Source organism: Apteryx mantelli, chromosome 2 (genome assembly GCF_036417845.1).
Source record: "Apteryx mantelli isolate bAptMan1 chromosome 2, bAptMan1.hap1, whole genome shotgun sequence".
NCBI lineage: Eukaryota > Metazoa > Chordata > Aves > Apterygiformes > Apterygidae > Apteryx > Apteryx mantelli.
In genome coordinates this window covers 52,719,103-52,746,087 of record NC_089979.1, presented here as the reverse complement: position 1 = coordinate 52,746,087, position 26,985 = coordinate 52,719,103, and the positions used below count along the sequence as shown (strand labels likewise).

The following is a 26,985-nucleotide window of genomic DNA, read 5'->3' as shown; positions in this document are numbered from 1 at the left end:
TCATCTGAAGATAAGTGCTTCTGTATAGTGAAGGGATTTGCAAATAACTTTGATGCAAAAAATGCTTCTGAAAGTTGTGATCAGTTAAGAAAAATGCAACAATCCTCTTATATTCAAGCCCCTGAATGAACTGAATCAAAACCCAGTTTATTAAATTCTTAGAATTAACTCAAATCAAACAACCTTGCAATGATATTTGTCATTATTTACTGACTCTAAAAATTAATCAACAGAGATTTTGAATAAAAATTACTAGGCATTCCTCCATGTGTTAAAATATATACTGATTATGCCATGTCTGAATATTAACTGTAATCTATCCACAACTGAATTTCTGAAGAGGAATTTTGTATGGACTGAAGTTACTGCAAAGGTTGCAAGGATAAGAAGAGAGAAAAGCTGAATTCTGTTAAGATTTAATCTATAGGCTCAAATCCTACAAGCACTTCTACTGCTAAACTTTTACTGCTCCAGGATGTAAAATTAGTTTGTATGTTTAAGGGATCTGGACTTGAATGATGAGTGATGTGGCTTATTCATCATTCGTATACATACAGATGGTTTGCTGCAAGGCAGACAGATTGTTGCTAATGCTACCTGTAACCTAGGTTTAACTACAGCTCTGATTGATTTGTATCAAATTCATCATTCATGTAGGATTGAGGAATGAAAAATGCTGATACATAGATGTTATGAGGAGATTCTATTTCAGACACAGCTCCATTAAGACCTTTTCCCTTCCTGCTTGGTTCACCTACCAAGACCATGGTAAGTCTGGATTTGTTTTTCCTTGCTAAATCTCACTTTCCAAGGTCCTAAAGTAAAACAGAATTTACCTTTGCTTTCCAACTCTTAATTTATTACTAGCTATAAACAAACATCATACTAAAATTAAATATGCATCATCCCTTTCAAAAGACATTTTTTAAAAAGCTTTATTAAACATTATATGCATCTTAAAGAGCTTTTCAATCTTGAAAGAGTCCTCTATTATAAACTTTCTTATTTTCAGTACAAAATAAAGCATATAAACAAGTACTACACAGTAGAAGTCTGCATTTCCCTATGGTGGTAACTGAAGCAGCCACTGGTAACTGATGCAAGGTGTAGGAAATTATCTCACTAACAATTTAAAACTATGTTAGCATCTGTATAGTATATGTACTGCCTACAAAACAGGAATAAATAATCCAAACTCACACAGAAGCTAAAGTCTGCCCTGCTTTGTTAACATTGGAAAAAAACAGCACCACTTTCCATGCCTAAAAATCAGTTCTGTATGACAGCTTGATACAGAAGGCAACACCGCTCTATTAGTATCTACTTTTTCAATAATAAAATTAGTTTCTTTTGAAGTAGTTGCTTTCTAGAACAGGACCATCTCCATATAAATTAACTAAGGTTTTCTGTTAAAGAAAAAAAGCATAACAAAGTACTGAGAAAGCCAGATAGCTTAGTTAGATTTCCATGTTAATAGAAGCTGGTTTACAGTATTAAAGAGCCATCTCCATTTTAATAGGTGGATGGGGATTATAATCTTCAATCTGAAAGTCTTCTGCCTTAAAGTCACTGATGTCTTCAATCTTACGAAGAATTCTGAGTTTGGGGAAAGGTCTTGGTTCCCTCTGAAGCTGAAATAAAAACATGTCCCAAGTTTACTGTACAAAGCTAATATTTGGAGGATAAGATTAAGGATGTGCTGCTTCTGTAATTTCACAATTAAAGTTAGATCTCATTAATCAATTCAGATTACACTATGTAGATTCTCCCTCCTCCCCAGGAAGACTTATACTCAAAAAAAAAAAAAAAGTATAACAGAGCTAGGTGGAACATACTTCAGGGTTCTGACTGATTCTGACTGAGAGCAGCAGCACAATTTTGAAGTGGATTCCGTGATCATCCAAACGCACTGCAAGCAGTGTCAAGTTTTGCAGAGCAATTCTGGTGGTTGCAAATCAGATTCCTTCCAGAGGAAACTAAATTGGAAACTCTGACCCAGGTGTGCACCAAATATGCTGCAGTTTCTAATGGGGATATTAGAGCCCAAACCAATGACTGGTACTTTGGGTGGTTTTGAACCATATGCATGGTGACGATATTCAGTCCAACCTAAGTCTAGTCAAATAAAATTCTGATTTGCTTCAACTGCATCTAATTACCTCCTGAAGAAAATATAGCCATATTCAGCCAAATAGTAGTTCTGATTAACTATTGTCAATTGATGTTATTCTTTACTAATACACCCCAAAGGTATTTTATTTTACCTGTATTAGGCAGAATTGTTTTCTAAGGTTTTGTAATGATGAAGTCAAAAGGGTACAGATTCTGGATCTCTGACTTAGACCTAGAACAGTAGCAATCTGTCTCTAATTTGATATATAATTCAATCATATTTCTATTACATTTCTGTTTTAACCAGGGTTAGGCATAGGTTAAATGCTAATACATTACCCACTTCAAGTACTACGGTTATTAAGGGAGAAATGAGAAGAAAAGACATACAAACTATTATTTGCAAAATAATATTCAGAGTATGAAGTCTGATTGCAAAAGATAACTTTGTATTGAATGAGCACAGTGGAAGATAAAAGGATACAAGGATATAGAGAAAGTACTTACTTGCACTTTCAGAGGTTCCACATGATTCAGATATATGTGAGCATCTCCTAATGTGTGTATGAACTCTCCAGGCTGAAGAGAAAGAAGAATACATGTGGTCTTCAAATAGTCAGCTTTCAAGAAAGCAAAACATTACAATGCTTACAGTATGGATTCTTAGCATCTATTGCAGAATTGCAACTTCTGTATTGACTTAGCTTATCAAGACATCCTTGCAAGCTTCCAAGTACTCTCTCTTCCCAGACTAATGCATAATTAATAAATAATATATTAAATTTCCTAACTTACAGAAGTATCTTTGAAATCCTGCTAGGATAATAGCGACTGTGACTGAATGGAGCACTACTAATGAGCTAACACAGATGGAAACAGATGAGGCAGTGACGAATACAACTTTTCCACTCCACATCCATTAAGTAGGACTTGCCAAAGCTGGCTTAAACTAACTACCTTGACAACATAGTTTGTGGCAGTGCAACTCTCAGTCATAGGTTAGACCCCAAAGCATCCAGATGGGTTTTGCAAGTTTGCAAGTTCTGCTACTTAGCAACCCCTGAGCAATTTAAAGCCAGCTTAGATAAGTTTTATCAGCTATAAGTAAATCTCTGACCAAAGTGCAGACCAGCCCTTGGATATACCATGCTAAAATGATGTACACCTGACACTCAAAGATTGGACTGCTACAGTACAGAAGGGGTTAGGAGAATATTCCTTGCATTTACTTCAAACACCTACCTTGCGTGGCCTAAATGTCTGTCTTCAGAGGCTGCATTTCTTCTCAGCTAATGTCATTTAGTGCAAAAAACATTCAAACAGTGTAAAAATTATCACTACCCAATATAAATATATACTAAATATCTACTTTGTGATTTTACGCAAACCATACTTATTCAGAGTTCTGCATCAGACAACATCTCATTGTAGTAATTCACAGTACGCTGGATCTTAAAAGCAAAGATTTGTGGACCTCTCCACGGGGCAGGGAAGGAACCACCAAAGCTGTGAGAGGAAATGGCTGGGGGCAGGTGAACAGCTACATTATAGACATAATGTTAAACTTCATTTTCTTTGATCCCTTGGCCTAAGTTTTATACATACATCTGCACTTGCTCTGAAGTCTGATTCTTCCCCACTTTTCAATTTTATCCAAGTTCCCTTCATGTTGCTGCTAATAGCAGCAGGATCAGGCTCAAATGGCCTTGCTAATATATTTTTAAATGCTCTAAAGAGAAGGGTTTTTCACTTGTATAAGATTGTACTGCATGTAATTTACTCTGTCAAATTATAAAATACAGCTCTTTAGAGACAGTGCAGCAGCTGTCTGAGCACATACTACCACTCCACATAACCATTTACAATAGGAAATGAAAAAAAAAAACCCAACTGCAATTACAGCAGAAAGTTAGGTGGGCAGAATATCCAATTGAAATCTTGAAAGCAACCACTGAGCTAATCTTCACCTCCAGTAAAAAACAGATGCTACGGAATTTTTAATAACTTGTATTGTATACTTGTTATTATCACCATAACGACAAGTGCTCGGTTCAGACTTTTAGGAAGTAAACTCGTGAAACAGGTCAGTTTTGACATGTTCAGTTAAAAAGATCTGGTGGATCTCCTGCCTGTTTGCCCTGAATTTAAGAATTTTTACATTGCTGATCCCAACTGTCAATATAGATAAGAAACAACTCATGTTAAATTCATGGGGCCCTTTCTTACACATATTTCAGTACAGATGTTGAACACTACACTGATTCCAGTTCTTCCTATATATGATATGAGAGTCTATTTTTTTAGTCCCTCACTGTTCAGACAAGATTAAGTAAAATGATTAAACAGCCCACCTACCTTGAGCCCTGTGACATGGGCTATCATGTATGTGAGCAGTGAATAGCTGGCAATATTGAAGGGCACTCCTAGTCCCATATCTCCAGACCTCTGATAGAGCTGGCAGGACAATTCACCATTTAGAACATAGAACTGACAAAGAGCATGGCAAGGAGGCAAAGCCATCAGAGAAATATCTGAAAAATTGCAATATAGGAAGAAAGAGAAATAAAAAAACAAAACAGCGTTAGTGTATAAATATAAAAGATGCACAAACTGGATAAGCACTATATGAGATACAGCAGACACCAAAATCGAACTGCACTATCATTCTGTTGCTTTTTCTCTACTTTTTAAAAGCACCTGATGTCTAAGCAATTAAGATTGGGTCATAACAAGCTGTCTCCTGAGCTGTAGAACCAGAAGAGTCATAAGCAGATATTGCACAGAACAGATTTATGCCATAATGCTGCACAGCTTAGTTTTACTCAGCTAGGTGAACCAGTTCACTTCCCTGAAGGAAGACATTAAGAGAAAAATTAAGCATGTACCCTAAAGCATTTCTGACTACCTTTACTGCTTGATGAGGTATAAAACTGACTAATGATCAGGAAAAAAAAAAATAACACCAGAAAACAAAAGATCTGGGTGTTTATCTACAAGTGTATTCACAGCTAGACAGGTAACCCTTTAACCAGCTGCTGATATTTGAGAATATTTAACCTTACAATAGCTGTAATAGCATGTGGCACACCCTTTTAGAGACATTACTGGAAAATGCTGGAGCATCTTGTTTGTGCACAGTTCTACTAATGCCAAACATTTTCTAGCACTAGCTCTCAGCTAGAGGTAGCCCTACAGAGTAAACAGATATTTAGACAACCTATGTCCAAGGAAAATGATTATAACACAAGTAACGTTTTTGTTGTCTAGTTACAAGTTTTTTTGTAAGTTTGTAATTTCATATATGGTTAAAAATAGACACACACTGTTTTGTTTGCTTTTGGGGGGGGGGGTTTAAACCTTTTTAAAAGAAGAACATGAATGGAAGCTGAATGTACTGTCTTTCAACAGAGATTGCATGTCAAAGACAGTGGTAGGCACATACTGTACACTCCTCACTTTAACCTAGAGAGAAAAAACTTTGAAGCAATAGTCAAAAACTTTGAGGTCTGAACACAAGAATTAAATAGAAGGGAGAATCAAGCTTATACTCCATGGCCATTTTTACTGCAGGCAAATAGCTACAGTCCTCGTAGTTTTCTAAAGATGAAGCAAAGCCACCAACATGGAACTGACTATTGACAATGGATTTAGAAATCACACAACTTAGCATACAGCAAGGTAACATGCAACCACATTCATTTGAAGTGTGCTGTTCAATACCTTTTGGATTCCAAGCACACATAATGATTCTTCTGTCATCTGGATTGTTTCGGATCATTTCAATGACTTTTTGCAGCTGATCAACTCCTTGGTTGGAGTAATCTGAAGAAAGATACCAAGTAAGATCTAAGTCAGACAGATTCAAGTCATTAAATTTTTTTAAAGCCCAGCCATTTTCCCACTGAAACACTGAAACATGATACCCAAATGACATCCTCTGAAGATTTTATCATAATTTTGAATGTGATAAATTTATCATTTGGCACACTCCAAATGTGACCTATTCTTTGCTGCTCTTCCTTAGGGTGTTCTAAGGTTTGCAAAACGGCAATGATGGTATTTACAGTATATCCCCCTGTCTCTTCGGTGGGCTTTGAGTACTTTTAGCACTCACTGAAATGGGACTGTTCCCATTTAGAACATTTTCTTCCCAGCCTCAACAACTAGAGCTCTTTTAAGACCAAATAAGAAGTCTGAGTAAAAACTACATCCCAGGAAATAAAGCTTGAAATACAAAAAATTAATTGGAACAAGCTCGTCACCTTATCACTCATAATGACTTACTATCTAACAGGTCAAAAGCTGTGCTGGAATGGGCAACAAGGTATTTATATGCTACAGTGCTGCTGCTGCTTTAAAAAAAAATAATTATGGGGTGCCAGTAACATGGCGTGCCACAATTCTTTTATGCTCAGCAGGAGAAAGTTTCTGACAGATGAGTATACACATCCATATAGCACTCACAAGGTCATTTATGAAAACTAAGTTCCCATGGAGTTCAATGCCAGAAGGAAACTTTAATCACATATAGCACAGCATATTACATTTCCCACAATGATCCCCATAGGCTGATTTTTAGGCCCAATATTAATTATATCAAAAATTCACTGGAATTAACAGAACAGGTAGAATAAATTTGAGAGTAAAAGAGTCATTAGTTGTTATTCATTATTGTGACTCATGCCAGTGAATCAGCATGCTTGGTAACACAATTTTGACTAGTAACTCTTGTTGCAAAGCAAAAGCAAATTATGGTTACAGGGAGAGACCCAAGCAGTCAAATAAGGTGGTGATATGTAATTACCATCTCAGGGATTTCTTCTGTCAGTAGCATCATGCCAGAAAGCCTCTTCAGATGGTTATGTTAGCTCCTGAAGCTAATTACCTATCCATTAGTAATGCTACTTAAGGTAATTTATTTTGTTCATTTTTGCCAAGCTATGTTATGCTTCAGACTTTTCTAAATTCAGGAATGCTACAACTTTTTAGTAAGGGTTTTTAGACCTGTCAGTTCTCCATTTGTGTTAGCATAAAACTATATTCTGGTAGCTGTCTGCATATATGTTAGCAGTATAAAGTCCAACATCTGTAACTAATGTCAACTTTGAGACTGTATTAACAAAGAACAAGAAATAAAAATACAATTAACCATGCTATCAATCTACCTGAGTTAAAAATCACACCAACCAGACAGGAACAATCTTTTTTAGACATTTTTTTTTTAAATGGCAGTCCTCTAAAATTTTTGTGCATCCTCTCCCTCAGTGATTTACAAAAGAGTGGCCAAGACATCCGAGAGTAAATTTAATGGACTAGTTGAACTGAAAATGGTATCAACAGATTCTGCATCACATCCTAATTTATTATAGCTACTCTGTCCACAGCATCATCTGCTATGGATACATCCTACTTTGTTCCAATTGCAGAGTGGAATACCTTTCTCCTCCACAATTCCCAATGAATGTAGTGCACTAACATCAGTTCCTGCTAACACAACTGCATCATGGAATTAGGATCCTGGGTTGGTATTCAGAGATTGCAGTCTGGTTTCCACCACTATCAAAACTGAGCGAGCTCATGGTTCTGGAATGCAATACAGACATATTTTTCCATCTATCAGTGACCATACCAGCTCCAGATTACAGTAAAATAATGCATGGCTTATGATTCAGCTGTTCTACAAATGTCAAGCTACAATATACAAAGCCACATCTTCCAGGATAATTAGGTTCAGTTAAAATAATGAAATTCAGCCTTTCAAACAGATAATTTATTCTGGCTTTCAGTTCATAGTGTGAACAGTATCTTTAACAATCGGACATCCCACCCACAGACCTCTAAAACAGAGGAATTACAGTCATCTGACTAAGCATCAAAGGTGATATTTTTATGTCCTCACCTGTGTGCATGTCTTTGTATTCTGCTCCAAAATGCCTCCACTGGAAACCATAAACAGGTCCCAAGTCCCCCTCTTCTCTGTTGCAGAAACCCTGCTTATCCAGGAACTCACGTGACCCATTGGCATCCCAAATCTTCACACCCTTTGCAGAGAGTTCTTTGGCATTTGTAGAACCCTACAAAATACAGGCAGTAAGAAGTCTACTTCCTAATTATTAGCAAGATAGAGGACATGATTTGAAATAGTTGAATTACGCTTTAGTAGCTAAGGCATTTCTCCACTTATAAAGGACAAACAGTCTGCTTGTCCTTGCACGTGGTCCGAATACAACTTATCATGAGCTAAGACTAGGCTAAGATTTGAAGTGCCACGCTCCTGTTATTTAACTCAAGGTTCTTCTAACCTTGTGAACTCAACAACAGTACAGTCTCAAGGTCAACTGTGCTGTATCACTTTGTACACACATCTGCAGAGAACAGGATTTTACTTTTCAGATGAATAAAAGTAGAAAAACAAAAAACTTGCAGCCTAGACATTGTCTTTCCCAAGCCACCTATAATAAGTTTTAAGTGAACGTTCTTAAAAATCCTTTTGATAAAATGAAAAATAACCCAGAGAAATTTCATTTAGTTCTGCTCCAAGTCCAAATCAGTAGACTCAAAAATCCAACATGAAAAGTGTTCAGTTTTGGGGAGCATCTAGTCCTTTATCTTTAAAAAAGAAATACTTAAAAAAAAAAAAGTGCATTCGAGCCCTGCTATCTAGCAAACGGTTAGATATACCCTTCCCATACTAGTATTTGTCACAGCATATCAAGAGACACATATATTTGAATTTTACTACTCTAACTAAAGCTATGAGGTCTGAAATTTTCTGCTACTAAAAAGCTTACTGTTTACATCAGTCCTACTGCATCTGTGGTTCCTCATTGCCAGTTTTGGTTCAAATCAATAAAGGCTATCTCAATAATAAAAAGCAGACAATTAAACCGCCCACAGTCTACTTCATATTATTATTTCATATTCAAACGTTAATAAAAGAGACTTTATTAGGCTTTTTATCTATGGCATATAGTTAAAACAGTAAAACTCTTTATTATTTCATAGTTCCCTTAAAGAAAAAAAAAAACAGAATAAAAATCCTTCTGATTTGTAACAACGTGAGAGTCTTCACTAGAATGGATGGAATGTCTTGAAGATAATGGACTTCTGCATGCCTTAAAAACATTAGGTTGTTGTGCTTTTTTCTGTTTTGCTGTATGAACAGAAGCATCAGCAGTTGCCCCAGATTTTGAAATCCATTCCACACTACCCCATTCTACGTATATTAATCTCAGGCACACGTGTATCTCAGGCATGGACAAGAGACATCCAAATACTGAACCCTGATAAACCACAGCAGCTCCTCCAGCACTCCTTTCCAGAATACCCTCTTTGTTGTCAGCAGCGGAAACTGATCTGAAAAAAAAAAAAACAGTTTAAAAGCGTCAGAGATGATGAGTAATATTTTGTTAGCGTGAACCGAGCCGTGTTTTACTCTACATAGAGGAGAACGGCCCCGGCGGGGAAAAAAATATAAATAAATAAACAAATAAATAAACAAAACAGGCCTGGGGGGGGGGGATTTCTGAGTTGCCACAGGGTGGAAGGCGGGAAGAGGGCGAAGGGACGGCCGGGAAAACCCGCCGCGCGAGCGCCGAGCCCGCCCGCCGCCGCCACGGAGGGAAGATGGCGCTGCTCGTCCCAACGGCCGCGAGCGAGCAGCGGGCAGCACCCGGCGCGGCGGCAGCCGCGGGGCCGCTCGTATGGCCCGGCGCGGAGCCCGGCGCGGCGGTGCCGACCTCTGAGGCAGTAGCGCGCCTGCATGCCGAAGACGGAGATGGTGCCGGTGCCGGTGCGATCCTCCTTCCTGTGCCCGTGCTGCAGGATGTGCCGGACCTGCCGCAGGTACTGCGGCTCGCCCAGCTCCGCGCTGCGCAGCTCCCCGTCGGCCAGCATGGCGGGGCCAGGAGGGGCGCGGGGCCGGCTCTCCGCGGGGCTGCGCTGCCCGCCGCTCCCCAGCCAAAGCCCTTCCTTTGCCGCCAAGCGGCGCCGGGGGGGCGGGCGGAGCGCGCCGCCACCGCCTCCCTCCCCTTCTGCCCGCCCCGCCGCGCCGCGCCGCCGCGCTCCGAGGCCAGGCCGGGCCGGGCCGGGCGGCCCCGCCGCCCGGTGAGGGGAAGCCGAGCTGGAACGGGGCGCCTGTGCCCGTAGGAAGACGCTCGCCTGGCTTCCCCTGGAAATGCCCCACAGCAGCAGGGCCTGGCCTCCGCCAGCGCTGCCGCCGACAAGGGCCTTCCCTGGCCTCAGTCCGCGCTCCAGACTAACGATTTTCCCTCTCCTTCCCCAAGGGCAAAATAATTTGCTTCTGGGCCCCTTTGCAACAGGCAGAGCTGGGAGTTGGTGGTGGCGGTGTTTGTCCTCTTCCTACCGCCTGCCACCTCAAGCTTCCCTTTTCTAAACTAAACAAAGCAAAAGGCCTCAGCTTGTCCGGGTGGGCCGTACGTCTCCCGAGGGATCTCTCTGGTCGGAATATCCCGCTGTGCCGAGGCCCCGCGTGCAGCAGGGTATCCGCCTGGTCCGTCCACAGCGCGGCTTTCCTGCAGTGCAATCGATGCCCCGCACGCGGCCTTGCCTGAGACTGTCCCGCTCTTCGAGAGCTGAGATCCTGCCAGGCAGCACCTCCTCACTTGCCCCCTCTTTGGCATTTTCATTCACATGTTTGCGCTCTGCCTGAGGGTAGTAGTTGGTACTTGCTTTTATTGAGTTTCCTCTTGTTGATCTCATCCTGTGTCTCTGATTTTTCAAGGGCGTTTTCAATTCTGACCTGTATCTTCCAAAGTGGTTGCAACTGCTCCCAACTTGGTGCCATCTGAAATTTTTGTAAATATGCTCTCCATTGGTCACACAACAAATTGACTCTTCTCTGAACATTTCGTCATTAGTGTATCCTACCTTATAAAAGTTGAGCTAAGCATTTTGTAAGAGACACTTGTCTCTCAGACCCAGCTTTCTGACAATGGGTGTGACTACAGGAGTTAAGACTGTTAATCTCTCAAGATTAGGATATGGTAATACAGGAATATATAATGGAGGTGGACCAGAAGAGAGGACTGTGGGTTAGGAAATGCTGCTTCCCTGTACTGCAGGCCAGGAAACGTATTCTCCCCAGTAACTAGCCCTTTTGTGTAAATGCGTACAATTATTTTGTGTGTAAGTAGAAGTACAGGAAAAGGTATGGTATAGTTAGAGTATGGTTATTTTTCTACATTAATATCTAACACATAATTTTGTATGCTTCGAAATGAATACAACTGATTTAGCAAAGATACAATCGGAAATGGTAAATATTACTGTGTGCAAAGAATACTCAGAGGTGCCAGGCACAGCAAACAAAATCAACAACACCTAGAATTCTGCTTATCACTCAGAGATGTATCAGTCCTTAACCTTTATTATAATTTGCAGGTACAATTTAGGAGAAACACACATCTTTCCTGATAAAGGGTGCCCTGTTATCATGTAACTCTAGATGCAAACTACGAGTAAGAAATACCAAAGGCAGAAGATTACTGCATATTGAGAAAAATCATTTAATGTACATGATAAATATCAAAAGCAACTGGAAGAAGCAATGGAACATTTTCTTTGGAAAGTACTGTATTGCATGCATATTGATACCTGGTTGACTCAGGTTTAGCTGAATGTGCAAAATCTATAGGGACCAATCTTGAAAAGGCTTAAGAATGTGCTTGAATTTAAATATGCAAATAGGAATTATTTGAAGGCTTACAGCTGATTATTTCCTTAAATCTTTATAAAACCAGGCCTATAGCTGGCTATCAAAGATTAGGTAATATACAACATGCATAACATTTTATTTAAACAAATGAATATTACAATGGGTTCGAATTTGTTTTTCAGTTAAAAGATTGCTACAGTGTTGAGTTGCTAGCTCATACATCACAATATTTATTAGGCAAAATTTTATATATGTGCAACTATTTTAACTCTAGACATTTAACAATTAGCCATCTTCATCTAAGGACTTCATCTAAGGAGAGTATAATGGATTTCAGGAAGAAGGACTTCACACATCTTCTTCCCTAGAGGAAAAAAAGATTTTTGATTAAATATTTTATTTTTGGACTGAGAAAAAAATGTTAGAAAAACAAGTATACGGGGAAGCTATCACTGTCCTGCCAAAGAAATACACACAACATACAAAACAGACTGAAGCAATTATTTTTCTCTTTTTCCCTTTTGTACAAAATATTCCTGTTGTTTTTTTACTTACTGCTTTCATTATACATTCATGTACCCCAACCCTTGCGCAAACTGAACATATAATGGTATTGTGATTTGCAAATTAATGCATTTTACTTTTCTCTGGTGTAAGATGGCTACACAAGGTAGGCTGCACAGGAGAATCAGACAAAGATTCAAACTAAAAATCATAATCGGAATAAGGGGATTAATATTGTTATCATTAGGCCTTGAAGATTATTCTTATGTGAACCAAAGGAGTATATATTATTGATAACTGTGTATGGATTACAAAGAATTTTGAAGGAAAACTGTAGAGACTGTGCTGAGCATTTTATTTTATATGCATATAATATTAAAAATATTTGTACTTTTTAATATACATGTAATTTCACCAATATAAACCTAATCAAAGTTCATGGTGAGGCCTATGTTCTATGGTCCTCTCTTGTGGGAGAGATTTCTCTCATCTGTCCAAAGATTTTGAGTATGACCTCAGAAGATTAAAGACAGTCAATTAAAAACTACCAAAATTTTCTTTTATTCATTTATTTTGTTAATGTTGAATCTGTTTTACATGTCTTCTGAGACTTTTTTGTCCCTCCAGGTCATGTTTCTCAGCTTTATTTGCTGAGATAAAGATGTCAGACACCCATGACCTAAAGAGGAGCCTTTTTCCAAATCTAGTGACTCCTCAGAAGATCAGTGGGACACTGCTGTGATTTGCCTGTACATCTTGTGCCTGTTAGAGCTTTGTCCCCTTCTGTGAGAATCTGAAGCCACTGGAGCTGTGTTTCTGGGAGCCCCCTGTTTTTCCCTGGGTGGCTGGCTAGCCCCACAGCAGAGTAATACCACCTGGAATGGTCACATCTTTCCTGCAGATTCTCCATGGGGTTAGAAAATACGAGGTATTGTTTTTCCCTGCTGCTCTGTCTGGTTCTTCCCTAGTCCCCATTCCTTCCCATGTGGAGCTCTCTGAGCATGGAGACAGGCCTGTATGAGCCCCTTCTACAGAAATGATTAGAAGTATGTAAGAAGGATCCCTTTTATGCATGTACCTACAAGTTACACTACACAGAATCTGGTAACAGAGCACTGTTAATCTGAGCAGAGCACTACTGATCTGAACATTTTATGGTAAAACTGAGCTCTTTCGAGTAATGGTGCTGATTTTGACTTTGTATTCTTTCATGGTTGAAGATAATATGGAGCATACCATTAAACATCACCTAAAATAAAAACATAATCAGTAGTGGTAATTCCAGACCATACTTGATTAATGAACACAAAGACATGGTACCCAATGCCAAAGCTCTGGTCTGTGGTTGTGAGGCAATTCTTTTCTCATGGAATTTTTGTCATTGCATTATCTCATCCCAGATGTTACTTAAAGATCAAGGGTTTCACATTTAAATGAGTCTTTTAATATTATCATGACTGTATTTTGCAGGCTAGAACATTTGTTTTTGTTTTCCATAACACTTTTATCTATGTCTCTATGAATCTATGTGTCATTTATGAGGAGACAGTCTTGGATATACTGTGACTGAATCCTGTTCCAACTAAAGTTTATTGCAGTGTAAACATCTCTTATGAAAAATTATGTTCTCTATGAAAGAAGAGATAACTAACTTACCACTTAAAAATTCTGTTTATAAAGTTGCAGCGCTTTCCCAGCTATGTATTCAATGAATTCAGCACTCTTTGGGTCTAAATTGGGAGGAACTTTAATGGTGAAAGTAGGTGAAGTCAGAATATTGACGTCTACCACTGTTTGGCTTGTACCAGAGAAATCCCCAGGTACCACCTAGAAGAAAACAAATCAGTACTTTAGGTACTAGAATCTGATGTTCTATCAGTTTTGTTTGTATCTACTGTGCCTACCATTATTAATGAGGAAAAATTACATAGAAGAATATTTTAAATTTGTCTACTTTCTTTAAATTACTTCCTTCTGAGAAGACAGCACGTGTCTGAATTCATGCTAAAATTTATCATAGGCTGTGGGAAGAGGTGACATGGCACTGCAAGACCATATTAAAGATCTGCATGTTAATATTTATTCACAAACTACATTTATAAAGAGCATCTGATCTCTTAACAAAAACTTGTTTGTGAGTTGTCCCACTATTTTCAAGAGAAAGGCTGTGTGCTTTAAGTTAATGATTCTTTGCGTTTTTCTAAACCAATCTTAGTTCTGTATCTTTATTTTTCCAAAGCAGATAACACAGATTCAGTTGGGAAATTGTGCTTAAATACTGCCTGTCCCTGTGTTCTTGATTTTGCAGTGCTTTTTTGGTGGCTTGCACAATCATTTCATATAAAGTTCTTGTAGTAATAGCAGTAAACTGGATGTCTGAGTTGGGAGGGAGAAGAGGATTTGTCCCTAGTCCAGTAAAATTAATTAAATTTACCTTGGATGTATTCTCGTGTGTGAGATATAGTTAGTCATGATGTATTTACCGGAATATTGACAGATGCTGTTTATGATATGCAGATCCACTGCGATAACCTGCATAACATTTGTTTTCTTGGAACTCTGGAATATATAGGTACAGATATAGACATATAGGTCTATATTCAGTATTCTGATAAGGATATATTACTGATTGGCACAGTGCAATTTATGAGGGAAGGTAATCTGAGGCCAGTTAAACCTGCTAGTGTCAATTTACTTAGGTTAGACAATGATTCAGGTTGGCCTATCAGGCATTCATCAGACTAAAAGGATTTAGAGGAAAATATTTTCTAATCTCTGGAGTTTCAGCTCATCAAGGGATGATCAAGCATACATAAATTCAACCTGAGTAGGAACTTCATGTTCTAAAGACCAAAAATTACACATAAGGAAATATTCACAATCCACAAGAGCATAAGTATGAGCAAAGCACATATTAAGGACAGCATTGTGCAATAGATCCTTTCGGGAGATAACCTTTACCTTAACTATATTGAAAATGTTTTCTGGTCCGATGGTCGTCTTGGATAATTCAGACACCCACCCAAATCTTTCTTTCATTTTGTTCAACAAGTAGGAAGTGTCTTCTGTATGACGCTGAACCATCTGGAGAATCTGCTCATACTGCTCACCTGAGAGATTAACCAGCTTAAAGGCTTCATCAAACTTTATGTGTAGTTCAGGAACGTTTGGGCAATCTGTTTAGAAAGACAACCAGCATGACGATTATAGGAAAGTATTATGTCTTGCACTTGGTCTTTTCTATCTGAAGCACAGAAACCTAAAAAATTTTTTTAAAAATCTAGCAAGGGAGTGTATTTTTGGTTTGGTGTTTAAATAATGCTAACAAAAAAAAAAAAAGAATAATTCTTACTGACCCATTTTGGTGGATTTAGTTTAGATCATAATGACTAAATGGATTAATTATCCCATTTGCTGTATTACGATGATTTACCAAGTAATTTGAGGTTTATGTCATATTTCATGGCAATTGATTTTCTGGTATGCTAAGTAAGAACTGGTGGTTGTTACATATAGCGACTTCTTAATCTCCTTATACATTATATATATATATATTTATTGCTGATATTTCTTTATCTGTCCATCCCAAGTGTATAGGTTTTACAGGAAAGCGTGTAGTGCATGCTGTTAGCATTGCAGTTGAGTGCTAAGGCTTAATTTTACTTTATCTAACTAGACATTAGTGTATGAGTAGCAACATCTGCTGTGAATTCAGAACTGAAGATTTCTGTTTTTTCTTTACCAAAATATGGGTTTAAAGAAGAACATTACATTATTCCTACAGGCAAATTGTCATGGACACATTCAATTTAATTCTCTCTCAAATAGCACAAATAGCAAGGGATACCTTCAGGTTGATAGTACAGTGACTGCAGATCAAACTGTATGTGCAATACACAGCTATAAAAAAAAGACATTTTTAGTGAGATGGAAATGATCTGATACTCTTTTCAAAATGTGTCATTGGATCATTAACATTTGTCACGCTGGAGACATACTGAAGGTATTTGGTAAGGATACACTGTGGCTTTGGAGACATAAGTAATTCTGAAAGCAGCAGAGACCCTGTGCTGTAGCAGGAGTCCCGAGAGCAGTTCTAGGTGATGCAGCTTGAATTCTCTCCAGGTGCCCATGGAGAGTGTATGGGAGAGCTTTGCCTTCTTGGTACATGTTGACAAGCACTCCCCTCTTTGCTCTTCAGTCAACCCTATTTTTGGCATGGTTCAACAAAGAGGTATTACAGGCTGTGCGGCCCTTGCTTTCCTTTTGAGGAGCAGAATGCTCTCTGACGTTAGGTCTGGTTTTCTGCAGGAATACCTCAGGAGTTCTAGCTTCTCCTCACTTCCTGCTCAGCACTTCTGCTCCAGGCAGGATTGGTTACTATCTGATCTGCTCCTTGGCATCTCTAACAAAATATATAGATACTTTCTTATGGAGTCTGGAACTTCTCTCTTTGGGCCTACAGTAATATGTTAACAACTGAGTTATACTGACACTATGTGGAGACAGTGGGGAAAGGTAATTGAAATCATCTGGAATGACTAATAGTGTTTGAATCTATAGTAGTTACAGTAAAAATTCAGCAGCTGAAAGTCAATTCCCAAAATATGGAAAAAGCACAGTGCAAAATGAGAGCATCAAAATCTACAAATGAATGGCCAACACATTACAGAAATAAGTGAGAAAATAACTATTTACCATGCAAAAGATTATCTTGACATTTCTGACATCTCTCATGGAACTGCAGGCATCCTGATGAATTCTCACGAAGCTCTTTGCACAAAGTTCTTTGATGTCCAGATAAAATTTTTGAGAACATGCCACTTCTGTCAGAATCTAGAATGAAGGTACAGTATTTTTAGAATGACACTAAGCTTAAGGTCTTGCTAAATATACTTGTTTGTTGCTTACCCTTTGTATTAGAATATAACTTCTTGCCTTGAAACCAAAATATCTGGCATAAATCCAAAATAATACAAATAAAATATTGAAAAGTAGAAATCAAGAGAAGATACAAATCATGTTTTCTTTCAAGGAATTCATGTCGCTATAGCATATTCCCTTTTAAAGGCATACTAGTGTATTCCCCACTAATAGCCAAATGATTACTAATGTTATTACACATTATTTCCACAACATATGACTTCTTATGAGACCTTTTTGACCCTTAGAAGTCAAGATGTTTCAATCATGTACAGCTAGATGAGAGCACAGTACCAAAGCTCATTTCTGAGGTAACATCAGTCATGATACCGGAATAATTAAAAGTAACTATTGTAGAATAGCTTAGCTTTATATTTCCTGACTACCATATAGATAGATTATATCACCTACCACTCAGAATTATTGCATATCAGGCACCAGCATATATTTCAGTGATGATTGTTTTTCCATTTTCATTAGTAAGATATGAAGGATAAAGCTTATGTGTATTCTAAAAGTTGCCCAAGGAGTAAGTGTTTCTTCCATCCATTAAGAATTATCACCTGAAACCAAAGTTATGCCCAGAATTTGTCTTGTTATTGAAAAATTTAATGACTGGTTTGTATTTGATTGATACATGACTTTGCTGCAATAGCTTAGACCAGGGCTTGTAGCTGTCTGGCAGACCTTAATGTCATTTGGCAAGGACAGGGATATGCCTTGACATCTCACAGAATTATCCTAATTTTTTCCAATTGGAGACATGCCAATATGATATGATGTCTTCCTGACAAATGCTGAAATCAGATCTGTCAGCCTTATGAAAAGCTATGTCTGTCATGAATTCAAGAGCTTCTGAGGAACTCCCAAAAATGCATTGGGAACTGTTGTGAGAATCAGGCTGTGTAGGATCAGTAAGTGTCAGTGCAATATTTATAGGAGATTTCTAAAAGATTTCTACCTTTTAATTTAACTAATAAAGTTAGTGTGACCCACACCTGTTTAACCAAGAAGGCCTCCAGAGGTTCCATAACATATCTTACACTAATATACCACAAACCAAGTCATTAACCATAGTTTAGCAGTCCTGTGAAGTTTGATGTCATTGACAGTGAGGTTTATTTTCATGTCTTCTGACACTTGCCTTTGGCTTGTTCTGGCAAATCTCTTCTATTATCTGTGTATCCATCGAACACTTCAGTAATTGCCTCACTGACACCTTCAAATACTGTCTTACTGAAATCAAAAAATATCTGTAAGAAGCCAGGTATACCCCAGTCTTTCTGTAAGCCAACATTTCTATTAGTATCCTCAGGGAAAGCAGGCATGCTGGAGGACTCATTTAAATCCAGATCAGACATGAAATATGTTTGAAAAGACTGGTCAAATTCTTTTTGCATCTGCTTGAAAAAAACAAAACTTCTGTCAAATATTGAGCCCATGTCCGATAATAGCTGACTAAATAAATCTTCCATTTTTATTAGCTGAGTATCCTCTTTCTCAGGCTTTTCATTAAACTGTATATCTTTTCCTTTATCCTCATGAAATGTAAATATGAGTGTAGGTATTTTCCTCAAAAAATCTTCAACCTGTGTGTAAGAAAGAGATAGATCAGCTTCCGGGCAATTTATCAGTTTTTCATCTCTCAGGGAAGTGGCTCTAAATATATTTTTTTCAAATACATATAAAAGTAATGCACTTTCAATACCCAAAGTACAAATCACAGCATATTCTCTAAAGTAACTTAAGACATTAGACTCAAAAAGAGTGGAAGCATATTTGATCTAAATCTTTAGCTCCAGATCAGATCTGGAGTAAAAGGGTTGCCAGTTGGCCTTTAATCTGTTGAGGCTCAAAGTTAGTATTGGCATACATGTTTTATCCAACAAACAGTTTGGACTTTATCTTGGAAACATTTCTGCGGTCATTATGTGGCAATGCAGAGAACAGAAGGCAATTGTTCCCGCCCTGATCTGTGAGCACCCCAGCCTCTCTCACCAGTGGCCAACTGCTCAGATTCTTGTGCAAACTGAAACCAATTACAATCAATGAAACAGCGTCTTTGAGTCCGTGGTTTGGTGATGCAAGAGATTTAGTGACAATTCTGCTTTATGGAGTTCCCCTTCCTTAGGTCTGAACCACTCATTCCCTGCTTCAGGCTTTAACACACTACCTACGCCTGAGCGTATACAATGCTTTCTGGAGCCACGCTGTTTGTGGCATTAGGAAATTGGTAAGCGTTAAGAAACACACTGCCAAATACATAAGCGTCTGTGTGTGTGTGTATTTACAAAAGTTAAAAAAAAAAAATCAGATCATGTATTTGATCTCATCCATAGTGCAGTGCCCACATTGACAGATATTTTGGCAGAACTAAGGGGAAGGTAGATTCACTGCACTGCAGGAGCAGCTTACGCCAGTATTGCCCTGATGCCTCTGTGTCATCAGCCACAGCTATTGTCTTTGTTCTCTTTTATTTTCTTTTTTCTTTTATTTTCTTTTCTTTTTTTTAACAATTTAGGTCCAAAAACATTTCTCACTTCAAACTGAAAAAACGAGTGCTTCAATTAAATCATATAGCTCATTGACAAAATTATTAAGAGGGTCAAAGACAGTGCAGTATATATGCGTTACTGCAGTGATTTCAACCTGACATCCACAGGTCCCTGAAAAGAGATACTTCTGAGGAATGCATGAAAGATATCTAAAAAGCCAGCAGTATCACCAATAGGCTTAAATTTAATACATTCCACACTTATATTTGAATAATTTTAGGAATATGCACAAATGTTAAGCACCTTTATTCCAAGGCTTGTCATTTATGAAATATACCATGTTTAAACTCTAAGTTCTTATCTTATTTTTCAGTGCCAGTGACACCAAATTTGCTTATTTTAGCCAGGAAAAAGTAAAGAGTAGTACTGTAAACTTGCCTGAGGATGTGAAAGCTAGGTAGTCAGAGTAAAATTTCAGTAAGAGTAATTGTGCAGGATCTGTAGATAAGTTGCAGTTAAAGCATATGCCCTCCCCCCTTCCCCCCACCCCCCCACAAAATGCTATTAAAATTTTGGTAAATCTTTTAGTAAAAATGCACAAGCCAGGAAAGCATATTTTCTTTCTGGTAGAATTGGGGGTATCTCTTCTGCTAACAGTTTCCTCTGTTAACAGCACTAAAACATGTTGAAGCTATTTTTGTTGTTTAAAGAGTAGATATGAAATAAAATAAATACAGGAAAGACTGATGTTGTGTATGTAGGTGGATTTTTTTCTATGGAATTTTGTTAACTATAGCTACACTTCTGACTGCTGTTTTTCGAAAGGAACATAAAGAATCTGTGTGGTATTTTTCACAAATAGTTATTGAGCATCTTAATGCAAGTCATACTGTGAGATACATCATTGTATATCTGGAGAGACTCCACTGGAGTCAGGGGAATAATCGGTTTCCAAGCAGTCACACCACGGTGCAACAGAACTGATTTTGGCTCAGTGTTCAGTGAAAAAAGTCAAATGTAATCTGTTCCATATAACTTCACATTTCCAGACCACCAAATCAAATTCATTTTGATAACATCATATAAATGGTGGAGCTGGCTATCGAGAAAATCAGATGTGCTCTCTGTAAAACTGTTAGATGAATTCCAGAGTATTTCCCAAATACAAAATTTCTCCCTACCTTTCTTTTAAATGTTGATAAACCATGTGTGCAAGTTGTATAAAATCTCATGCAGGTACTTTCTAAACAGGATTTACATTCATCCCATACATTTTTCAAGGATATTTGACATTGTCTTTCTTCTTCTTCTAATCTTTCCTTTACCTCATCCATAAGTCGCAGAGCTTCCTAAATAAGAAAAAAATTCAGTTGATGGCATTTTTCAGATTAGTATTCTAAATACTTATCCCAGTGTTGATCACCCATTTTGGCTATTCATAGTTCCTTTTCTTTTAATCCCCAACCATGGATAGGTTATTTGCTCAGCTGCAATCACATATGGAGAGAACTGAAAATCAAAAAATTACTCCTTGTATAGTTTTTCTGAGGTCTTTCTCAGAGAGGACAGCCTAAAAAAGCAAACAGATCTCTATAGCGTACCTGGATCTCTGAGGTTATGAAAAGACCACAAAGCTTTCTGTGCAAGAAGCATTTAGTCCCTCACAAGATCATGTGCACAACTCATATCTTTTTCCCCATATCATATCTGCAGCATTCATCTATTCCACAAATACCCTTTTTTTGCTGCTCTTCTCCATTTTTTAAATGGGCCAAAATTTCATGAGGCTAAATCTTTGCCATACACAAATTCTTTCTCTAATTCAGAAATATGCAAAAATTTCCCTTGTTTTGGATTATACTAAACAAGACTGTAGTGAAGAGTTTTCTTCCCAATCATGTGGAAGTGTGAGGCACTCCTTCCACACTGAAGAGGGACAGGATGCATTTTGCAGTGCTTCCCCTAATTACTGGATTAGTCTTCATTGGGTAGGGCACAAAGCCAAGCCATGATTAGAAGAGGCATTAGAATAGACTTGAGAATCTAAAAGACAGAAAAGTTCTTCACATTGAAGTAGATTGGGCATTGTGAACTACTTTCTGCAAGTACGACATGTTTTAATACTTTTAAGTTTCAAGACATTCGTAAGTATGACAGAAATCTTTTAATTAGTCTGTCTTGTTCCTTTCTGTCAGCATTTCATTTCAGAGGAGAACAGGCTTACAGAAATGAAAACTGCTGTCAGAGTGTGCTTAGTGGCAATAGTAAATCTGGTATTCATAGCCCAAGTTTAATTATTTTTTGCTCTTTCTAAATATATTTATTCAGTGCTTTATGAACCCTTGTGGTAGGGAATAAGTTCTGCGTAATTCAAATCATCCAGTGAGAACTAGCAATGGAGGAGTAAAGATTTCAGAAAGCTATCAGGTACCTTTTTGGCTTGCTAATACATATAGTTTAAAGATGTGGGCTCAAGGTGGAATTTTCCATCAAGTTGGTTGAAAGTACTTTTTTTTTTTTGAAATATACCTTACACTCTACTTCTCAGGATCATTGGAGCACATTGCATTGAGCCTGGGTATTGCAGGAGGACATTAGCAATTCCCTTGATCCCCTGTACTTTTTCTGCAGCACATGGTAATTTCTGGGTTTTGATCTTTTTTCTGAAAGTCTGAAGTTTGTAAAGCAAGCTGGGAAGCGTTCTATGACCTGTGGTGCATAAGGGCATGTGGAGCTGAGCTACTGGACCTTCTGCACTAAAGATCTTCTGTACAGTTACTTGAAGTTGCCTGAGTCTGAATTCAATGAAGCAGGTGAGAAATGAGTAAAATGTGATGCTTCATTCAGCATAGTGCTGTTACAGCGGCTCTGGCTTGTGGATGTTACAAACTGAAGTTCTCTCTCCAGAGTAAGGTTTGCATCCACATACAGAATTTAATGGCTCCTTTTACTGCAGATCTTCCTTATTTCCACTTGGTGGTCACCATCAGCTTGACTATGTCTAGGCTTTTCCTGGTTACTTCACAATTGCAGGATAAAATGAGAAAGCTCAGATCAAGGATGATGGTGTCAGATAACATGTTCTACCTCACAGCTGGGAGGAGCTGAGGGAAGGTAAATGTTAACCCAGGGTAACTGTGTTTTGTCAAATGCTCCTCTTCTAGTTGCTTTTTTAAAATAGTTCAGACATTCGACCACAGGGAGAAATTGGCAGTACATGTCTTGGCTAGAAAGTTATGTTTTTGAGCAAAGATGGAAACTCTTCATCTCTAGCTTTTGAAAGAGCAGTGTGCAATTTGGAAAAGGTAACAGTGAGGTAAGCAGTGCTGCTGTTCAGTGCCTCAGTGTGCTAGGTTCTTTGCAAACACATGCTCTTTCTTAAGAAACTGACAAATACAAACTAATATTTTAACTTCTGAAATGTAAACATCCAGGTTTATAATAGGCTAGATAGTACATCTGTTGGCTCAACTTCTGCTTCTAGGACACAGAGACAGAGAAGTTGTATAGAGCTGCTGTGGGAGGTTTCTCTGCTAGTTACAGAAAGGGGCAGAAGCAAACAAAGATTTCATGTTACTCCTGGCTTTGCTGTGTGACCACATGAAGAGATGTATGCTGCTCAGAGCATACATACAATATGTTTTACATTCTTGCAGAAAAGGGGAGACTCCAAGAGTTCTCTTCTAGATTGCTTATTGGCCTAAGCACAATGGTGTTTAATTTTTGATTAAAAATAGTCACAACTTAATAAAAGAAAATCAGTTGTGCTTCAGTTACCTTTTTTTCTTCACTGCTCTTCTTCAAGGCTTTCATCAGATCTACATGTTTATCTTCATTTCTTTCCATCATAATTTTCATCTGCTTAATACCAGTCAAAGCTTTCTTTACCTCTTCATCTACATATTTCTCTCCGACTTCTGATAATACTGAAAAAAAGCAAATTACAAGTGACTTAATCAGATTTTGAAAGTGGCACAAACTGTCATGCACTGATGACAAAGGAAAATGAAACAGCTGTGTTTTCCTACAGTTATAGAGCAAAATCTTGAGACAGTGAACGTTGTAACATGGAGCCAAGACAATTTCTGTCAGACAAAAATGTGGTCCAGAGCCTTTGCCAGTGATCAGTTGTGTATACTAACCCTCAACTGCCCTACTTGGCATTACAGGATCACAGAACAGTTGAAGTTGGAAGGGACCCCTGCAGATCGTTTTGTCCAACCCCTCTGCTCAATGCATGGTCAACTAGAGCAGGTTGCTCAGGACCTCATCTAGTTGGGTTTCAAATATCTCCAAGGGTTATTTTTCAGTTTCCTAATGACATATCCTATATATTTATCTTCAGTCTGAGAGCAAACTATGACAGTTTCCCTTAACGTTTTGAAAATGTAGATTACAGGAGCCTTCAGCTTTCTTTCATAAAAATACAGTTTTTAGACTTCCTATGTGGCAATGACCATAGATTTTTGGTGAAAACCTAAGTTCACCCACACTTTGCACCTTGTAGCTCTGCATATCCTTTATCTGCATTTGTTTCCTGCACAGAAATATCAGGAATATCACTGGAAGTATACAAAAGAAGTGAAAAATATGTCACCACAAGATCATCAAAAGCATTTCATATATCATTCATTTCTCTATTCATATCTTTCTTCCTCTCCCCTAACTTTTTGTTTGCCACAGAAATACTGTAAAGTAGACTGAAGCAAAAGAGTGTTTCATGGCTGATCCTCTTGGGATTCCTACCCACAGAATAAAGCCATGCTGAAAGGTGAGTATATGCAGAATAGCTACTTTCTCTAAATTAAGTCATTTTATTTCAATTATTTGTAATAAACACCTTTTCCAGCTAAGTATACAATTCTAAAATAAGCATTTGTAAAAGTTATTTAAATGAGCAAAATAAATCTGTTGGATTACATTTTGTTTTCAGTTTATACTCTACAATCTATGAAAGACCAAATAGTACATGAAAATGCTGTAAATACTTTTTTGAAGAGGGAGGCTTATCTATTAATCCTTTGACTTTCTCATCTTGTTTTTTATTATCTCCCTGTTGCATGTGTGGATGCTTTGCTTCAGCCAAAATCGGCCATAGTTTCTAAGCTTCACACATGACAGTGGATCCTCTTGACTCCAACAAGGCACCTGTGTGGACCTCGGAGAGCACTGAAGCAAGCCCCACCACAGACCTGGGCCCAGGAGCTCCCAGCACACCACTCATAAGAAAAGCATACATACTCTTCAGGTTTTCCCGGAGATTCATTTCCTCCTGCTTTGTCGGTGCACACTGATGACCATTCAGCCATAGCATGTATATTATAAATAACCAACAGGACTTCATGTTGTCTCTGTTAAAGAAGCAGGTTGATGCCGTTACATGTCAGCATTTTCATGATGAGTTTCAAATGCCTAGGTGTAATAGCTACTGAGTATAATACAAATATCATTGGTTTCAACTTTTATTATGGTTTCTGTGACCTATAATATGCACCTAAAAGCTACTGTTAGTGAAAACACATGAAGAAGAAGCCTGACATCATTTCTAATGTGTCAGTTCAGACTAACTAGATAATTCTGCTGAGTTTACACAGTGGTATAATAGAATCGGATATATATCTATAAAACTGAGAGTTTATGCTCTACCTCTTTTCTACCTTATCAAATGCACATAAATACTGATCTCATACTAAATAACTTTCACTTTTTCTGTTAGTTCATAATATCAATATATACGTACATTTATATGTACATTATATACATACATTATTGCCAAATTTACAAAAGAAAATTTCTAGAATGTTGTTCCTTTCCGTGTCTCCAAACATATGACTCCTTTCATTGTTTTTCAAAACAATACTTAATATAGTAAAGGTAACAACAGGTGTGCCAAGAAATTGGCAAATAAATCAATTTTTTAAATAAACACATCAGCAATTGGAAGAAGTTCCTACAAAATAAGAGAAATAAATGCCGTTTGCTTTATTTCCCTCTCAAGAGCAGTTAGAGGAGAGAGGTTTGTATTTTAGAAGTCACACAACTACGCTTTATAATTCTCATCTGATTAAGTGAACACAGTATTTACATTCCTACCCGTTAGCCAGTATAGCCTTCTTGAAGACACAGTTATTAGTTGCAAATGTGCATGCAAATTAAGAGCCTGGATTTATTTATAAACTGGATTTACTTCTAGATTTACTGGCACATTGTACTTTTACATGTCTAGCAAAAGACCAATTAACTTTGTAAAGAAACACAAACCAATTACCAAAGAAAAGTGAAAAACAACATATTTACCACTAATACTGAAACACCTCCTCTGTAAAATTGTTCCCAGCGTCAGGAAGGAATCAGACTGTGTTCTGATCTAATTGCTATGAATGTCAGGGATTTTACCATGTTCTACTTATCTGATGACAAGGTACTTAATCCTATTAACAGGACATTTTGTCATTAGGCTAGAGGATTTCTGAGTGTATGGGACTTCATACTCATCCATATAAGCAAAACCACTAGGGGGAGTGTTGGACATTATTACATAATAGAATGTAGTACGGATTTTTTTTTTTCTGTAGTCAGAAGCTTTTTTTCTTAATAGCTCTTCAGTCATCTTGATTTTTACCTTAGGGGGCATCTGCAGCTTATGTTTTTAGGGAAATTATTACAATTAGTTTGGCTAAAATTAGCTTCGAACACTTAATCTCTTCAGTGTAATTTTAATTTGCTATTAAAAAACACTGGATTATGTAACAACCTTCTTCATATACCTTCTGAAGATACAGAAATCAAAAGAATTCAGCAAGCCAGATACAGGCCTGCATCCGAATAGAGTCTGAAATGAGATAAGGAAATCTTGGTACTTTGTACGTCATTAAACTTGTTAATGTTTGGGGGTTTTGCCCCCTCAATGATTCTCTTCTGTTAATCCATGTGTGTGCATGCAATATGTCTGGAATCTGAACCTGCATGAATTTTTAGATACTGTGAAATGAAATATTTAAATAGTAACAGATGCCTGATGTTAAATATACACAGTATTGTTATTAGGTCATATCCCACCTTGTGATGTTCAGCAATAATACTCCCTTGAGGTCAAAGAGAAGATGTATGTAGCTCCTGGTGTGTAACATTAATTTTAAAATATCCTGATTTTTTTTGTTTACCTCATAGTCCATAAGAACTGATTGATTATTGATGGTTAAGATCCAGCATAATTAATGTTGCTTAGGCAAGAGCTTTGGGGGGTTGTTTTTAGACACATATCAGGAAGAGTTC

General features: G+C 37.8%; 2 protein-coding genes and 1 long non-coding RNA gene across 3 annotated transcripts; 1 reads left to right on the top strand and 2 right to left on the bottom strand.

Moving 5' to 3' along the window:
* Positions 1 to 909: 909 nt before the first annotated feature.
* Positions 910 to 10,100, bottom strand: TYMS (thymidylate synthetase). The gene is made up of 7 exons (XM_067290668.1): positions 9,852 to 10,100; positions 9,395 to 9,468; positions 8,012 to 8,186; positions 5,833 to 5,934; positions 4,468 to 4,643; positions 2,620 to 2,691; positions 910 to 1,631 (listed from the first exon to the last, which is right to left on the bottom strand). The coding sequence occupies exons 1-7, from the start codon at positions 10,006 to 10,008 to the stop codon at positions 1,494 to 1,496; spliced, it is 894 nt and encodes a 297-aa protein (XP_067146769.1). The 5' UTR covers positions 10,009 to 10,100; the 3' UTR covers positions 910 to 1,493.
* On the top strand, positions 9,879 to 24,965 carry LOC136991264 (uncharacterized). Its single transcript, XR_010883322.1, has 3 exons — positions 9,879 to 9,957; positions 24,394 to 24,481; positions 24,793 to 24,965. It is a non-coding gene; the product is annotated as an uncharacterized lncRNA (long non-coding RNA).
* CLUL1 (clusterin like 1) lies at positions 13,925 to 26,985 on the bottom strand. The gene is made up of 7 exons (XM_013939777.2): positions 24,952 to 26,985; positions 23,488 to 23,636; positions 20,892 to 21,059; positions 18,360 to 18,804; positions 16,991 to 17,128; positions 15,254 to 15,468; positions 13,925 to 14,119 (listed from the first exon to the last, which is right to left on the bottom strand). The coding sequence occupies exons 1-7, from the start codon at positions 25,052 to 25,054 to the stop codon at positions 13,952 to 13,954; spliced, it is 1,386 nt and encodes a 461-aa protein (XP_013795231.2). The 5' UTR covers positions 25,055 to 26,985; the 3' UTR covers positions 13,925 to 13,951.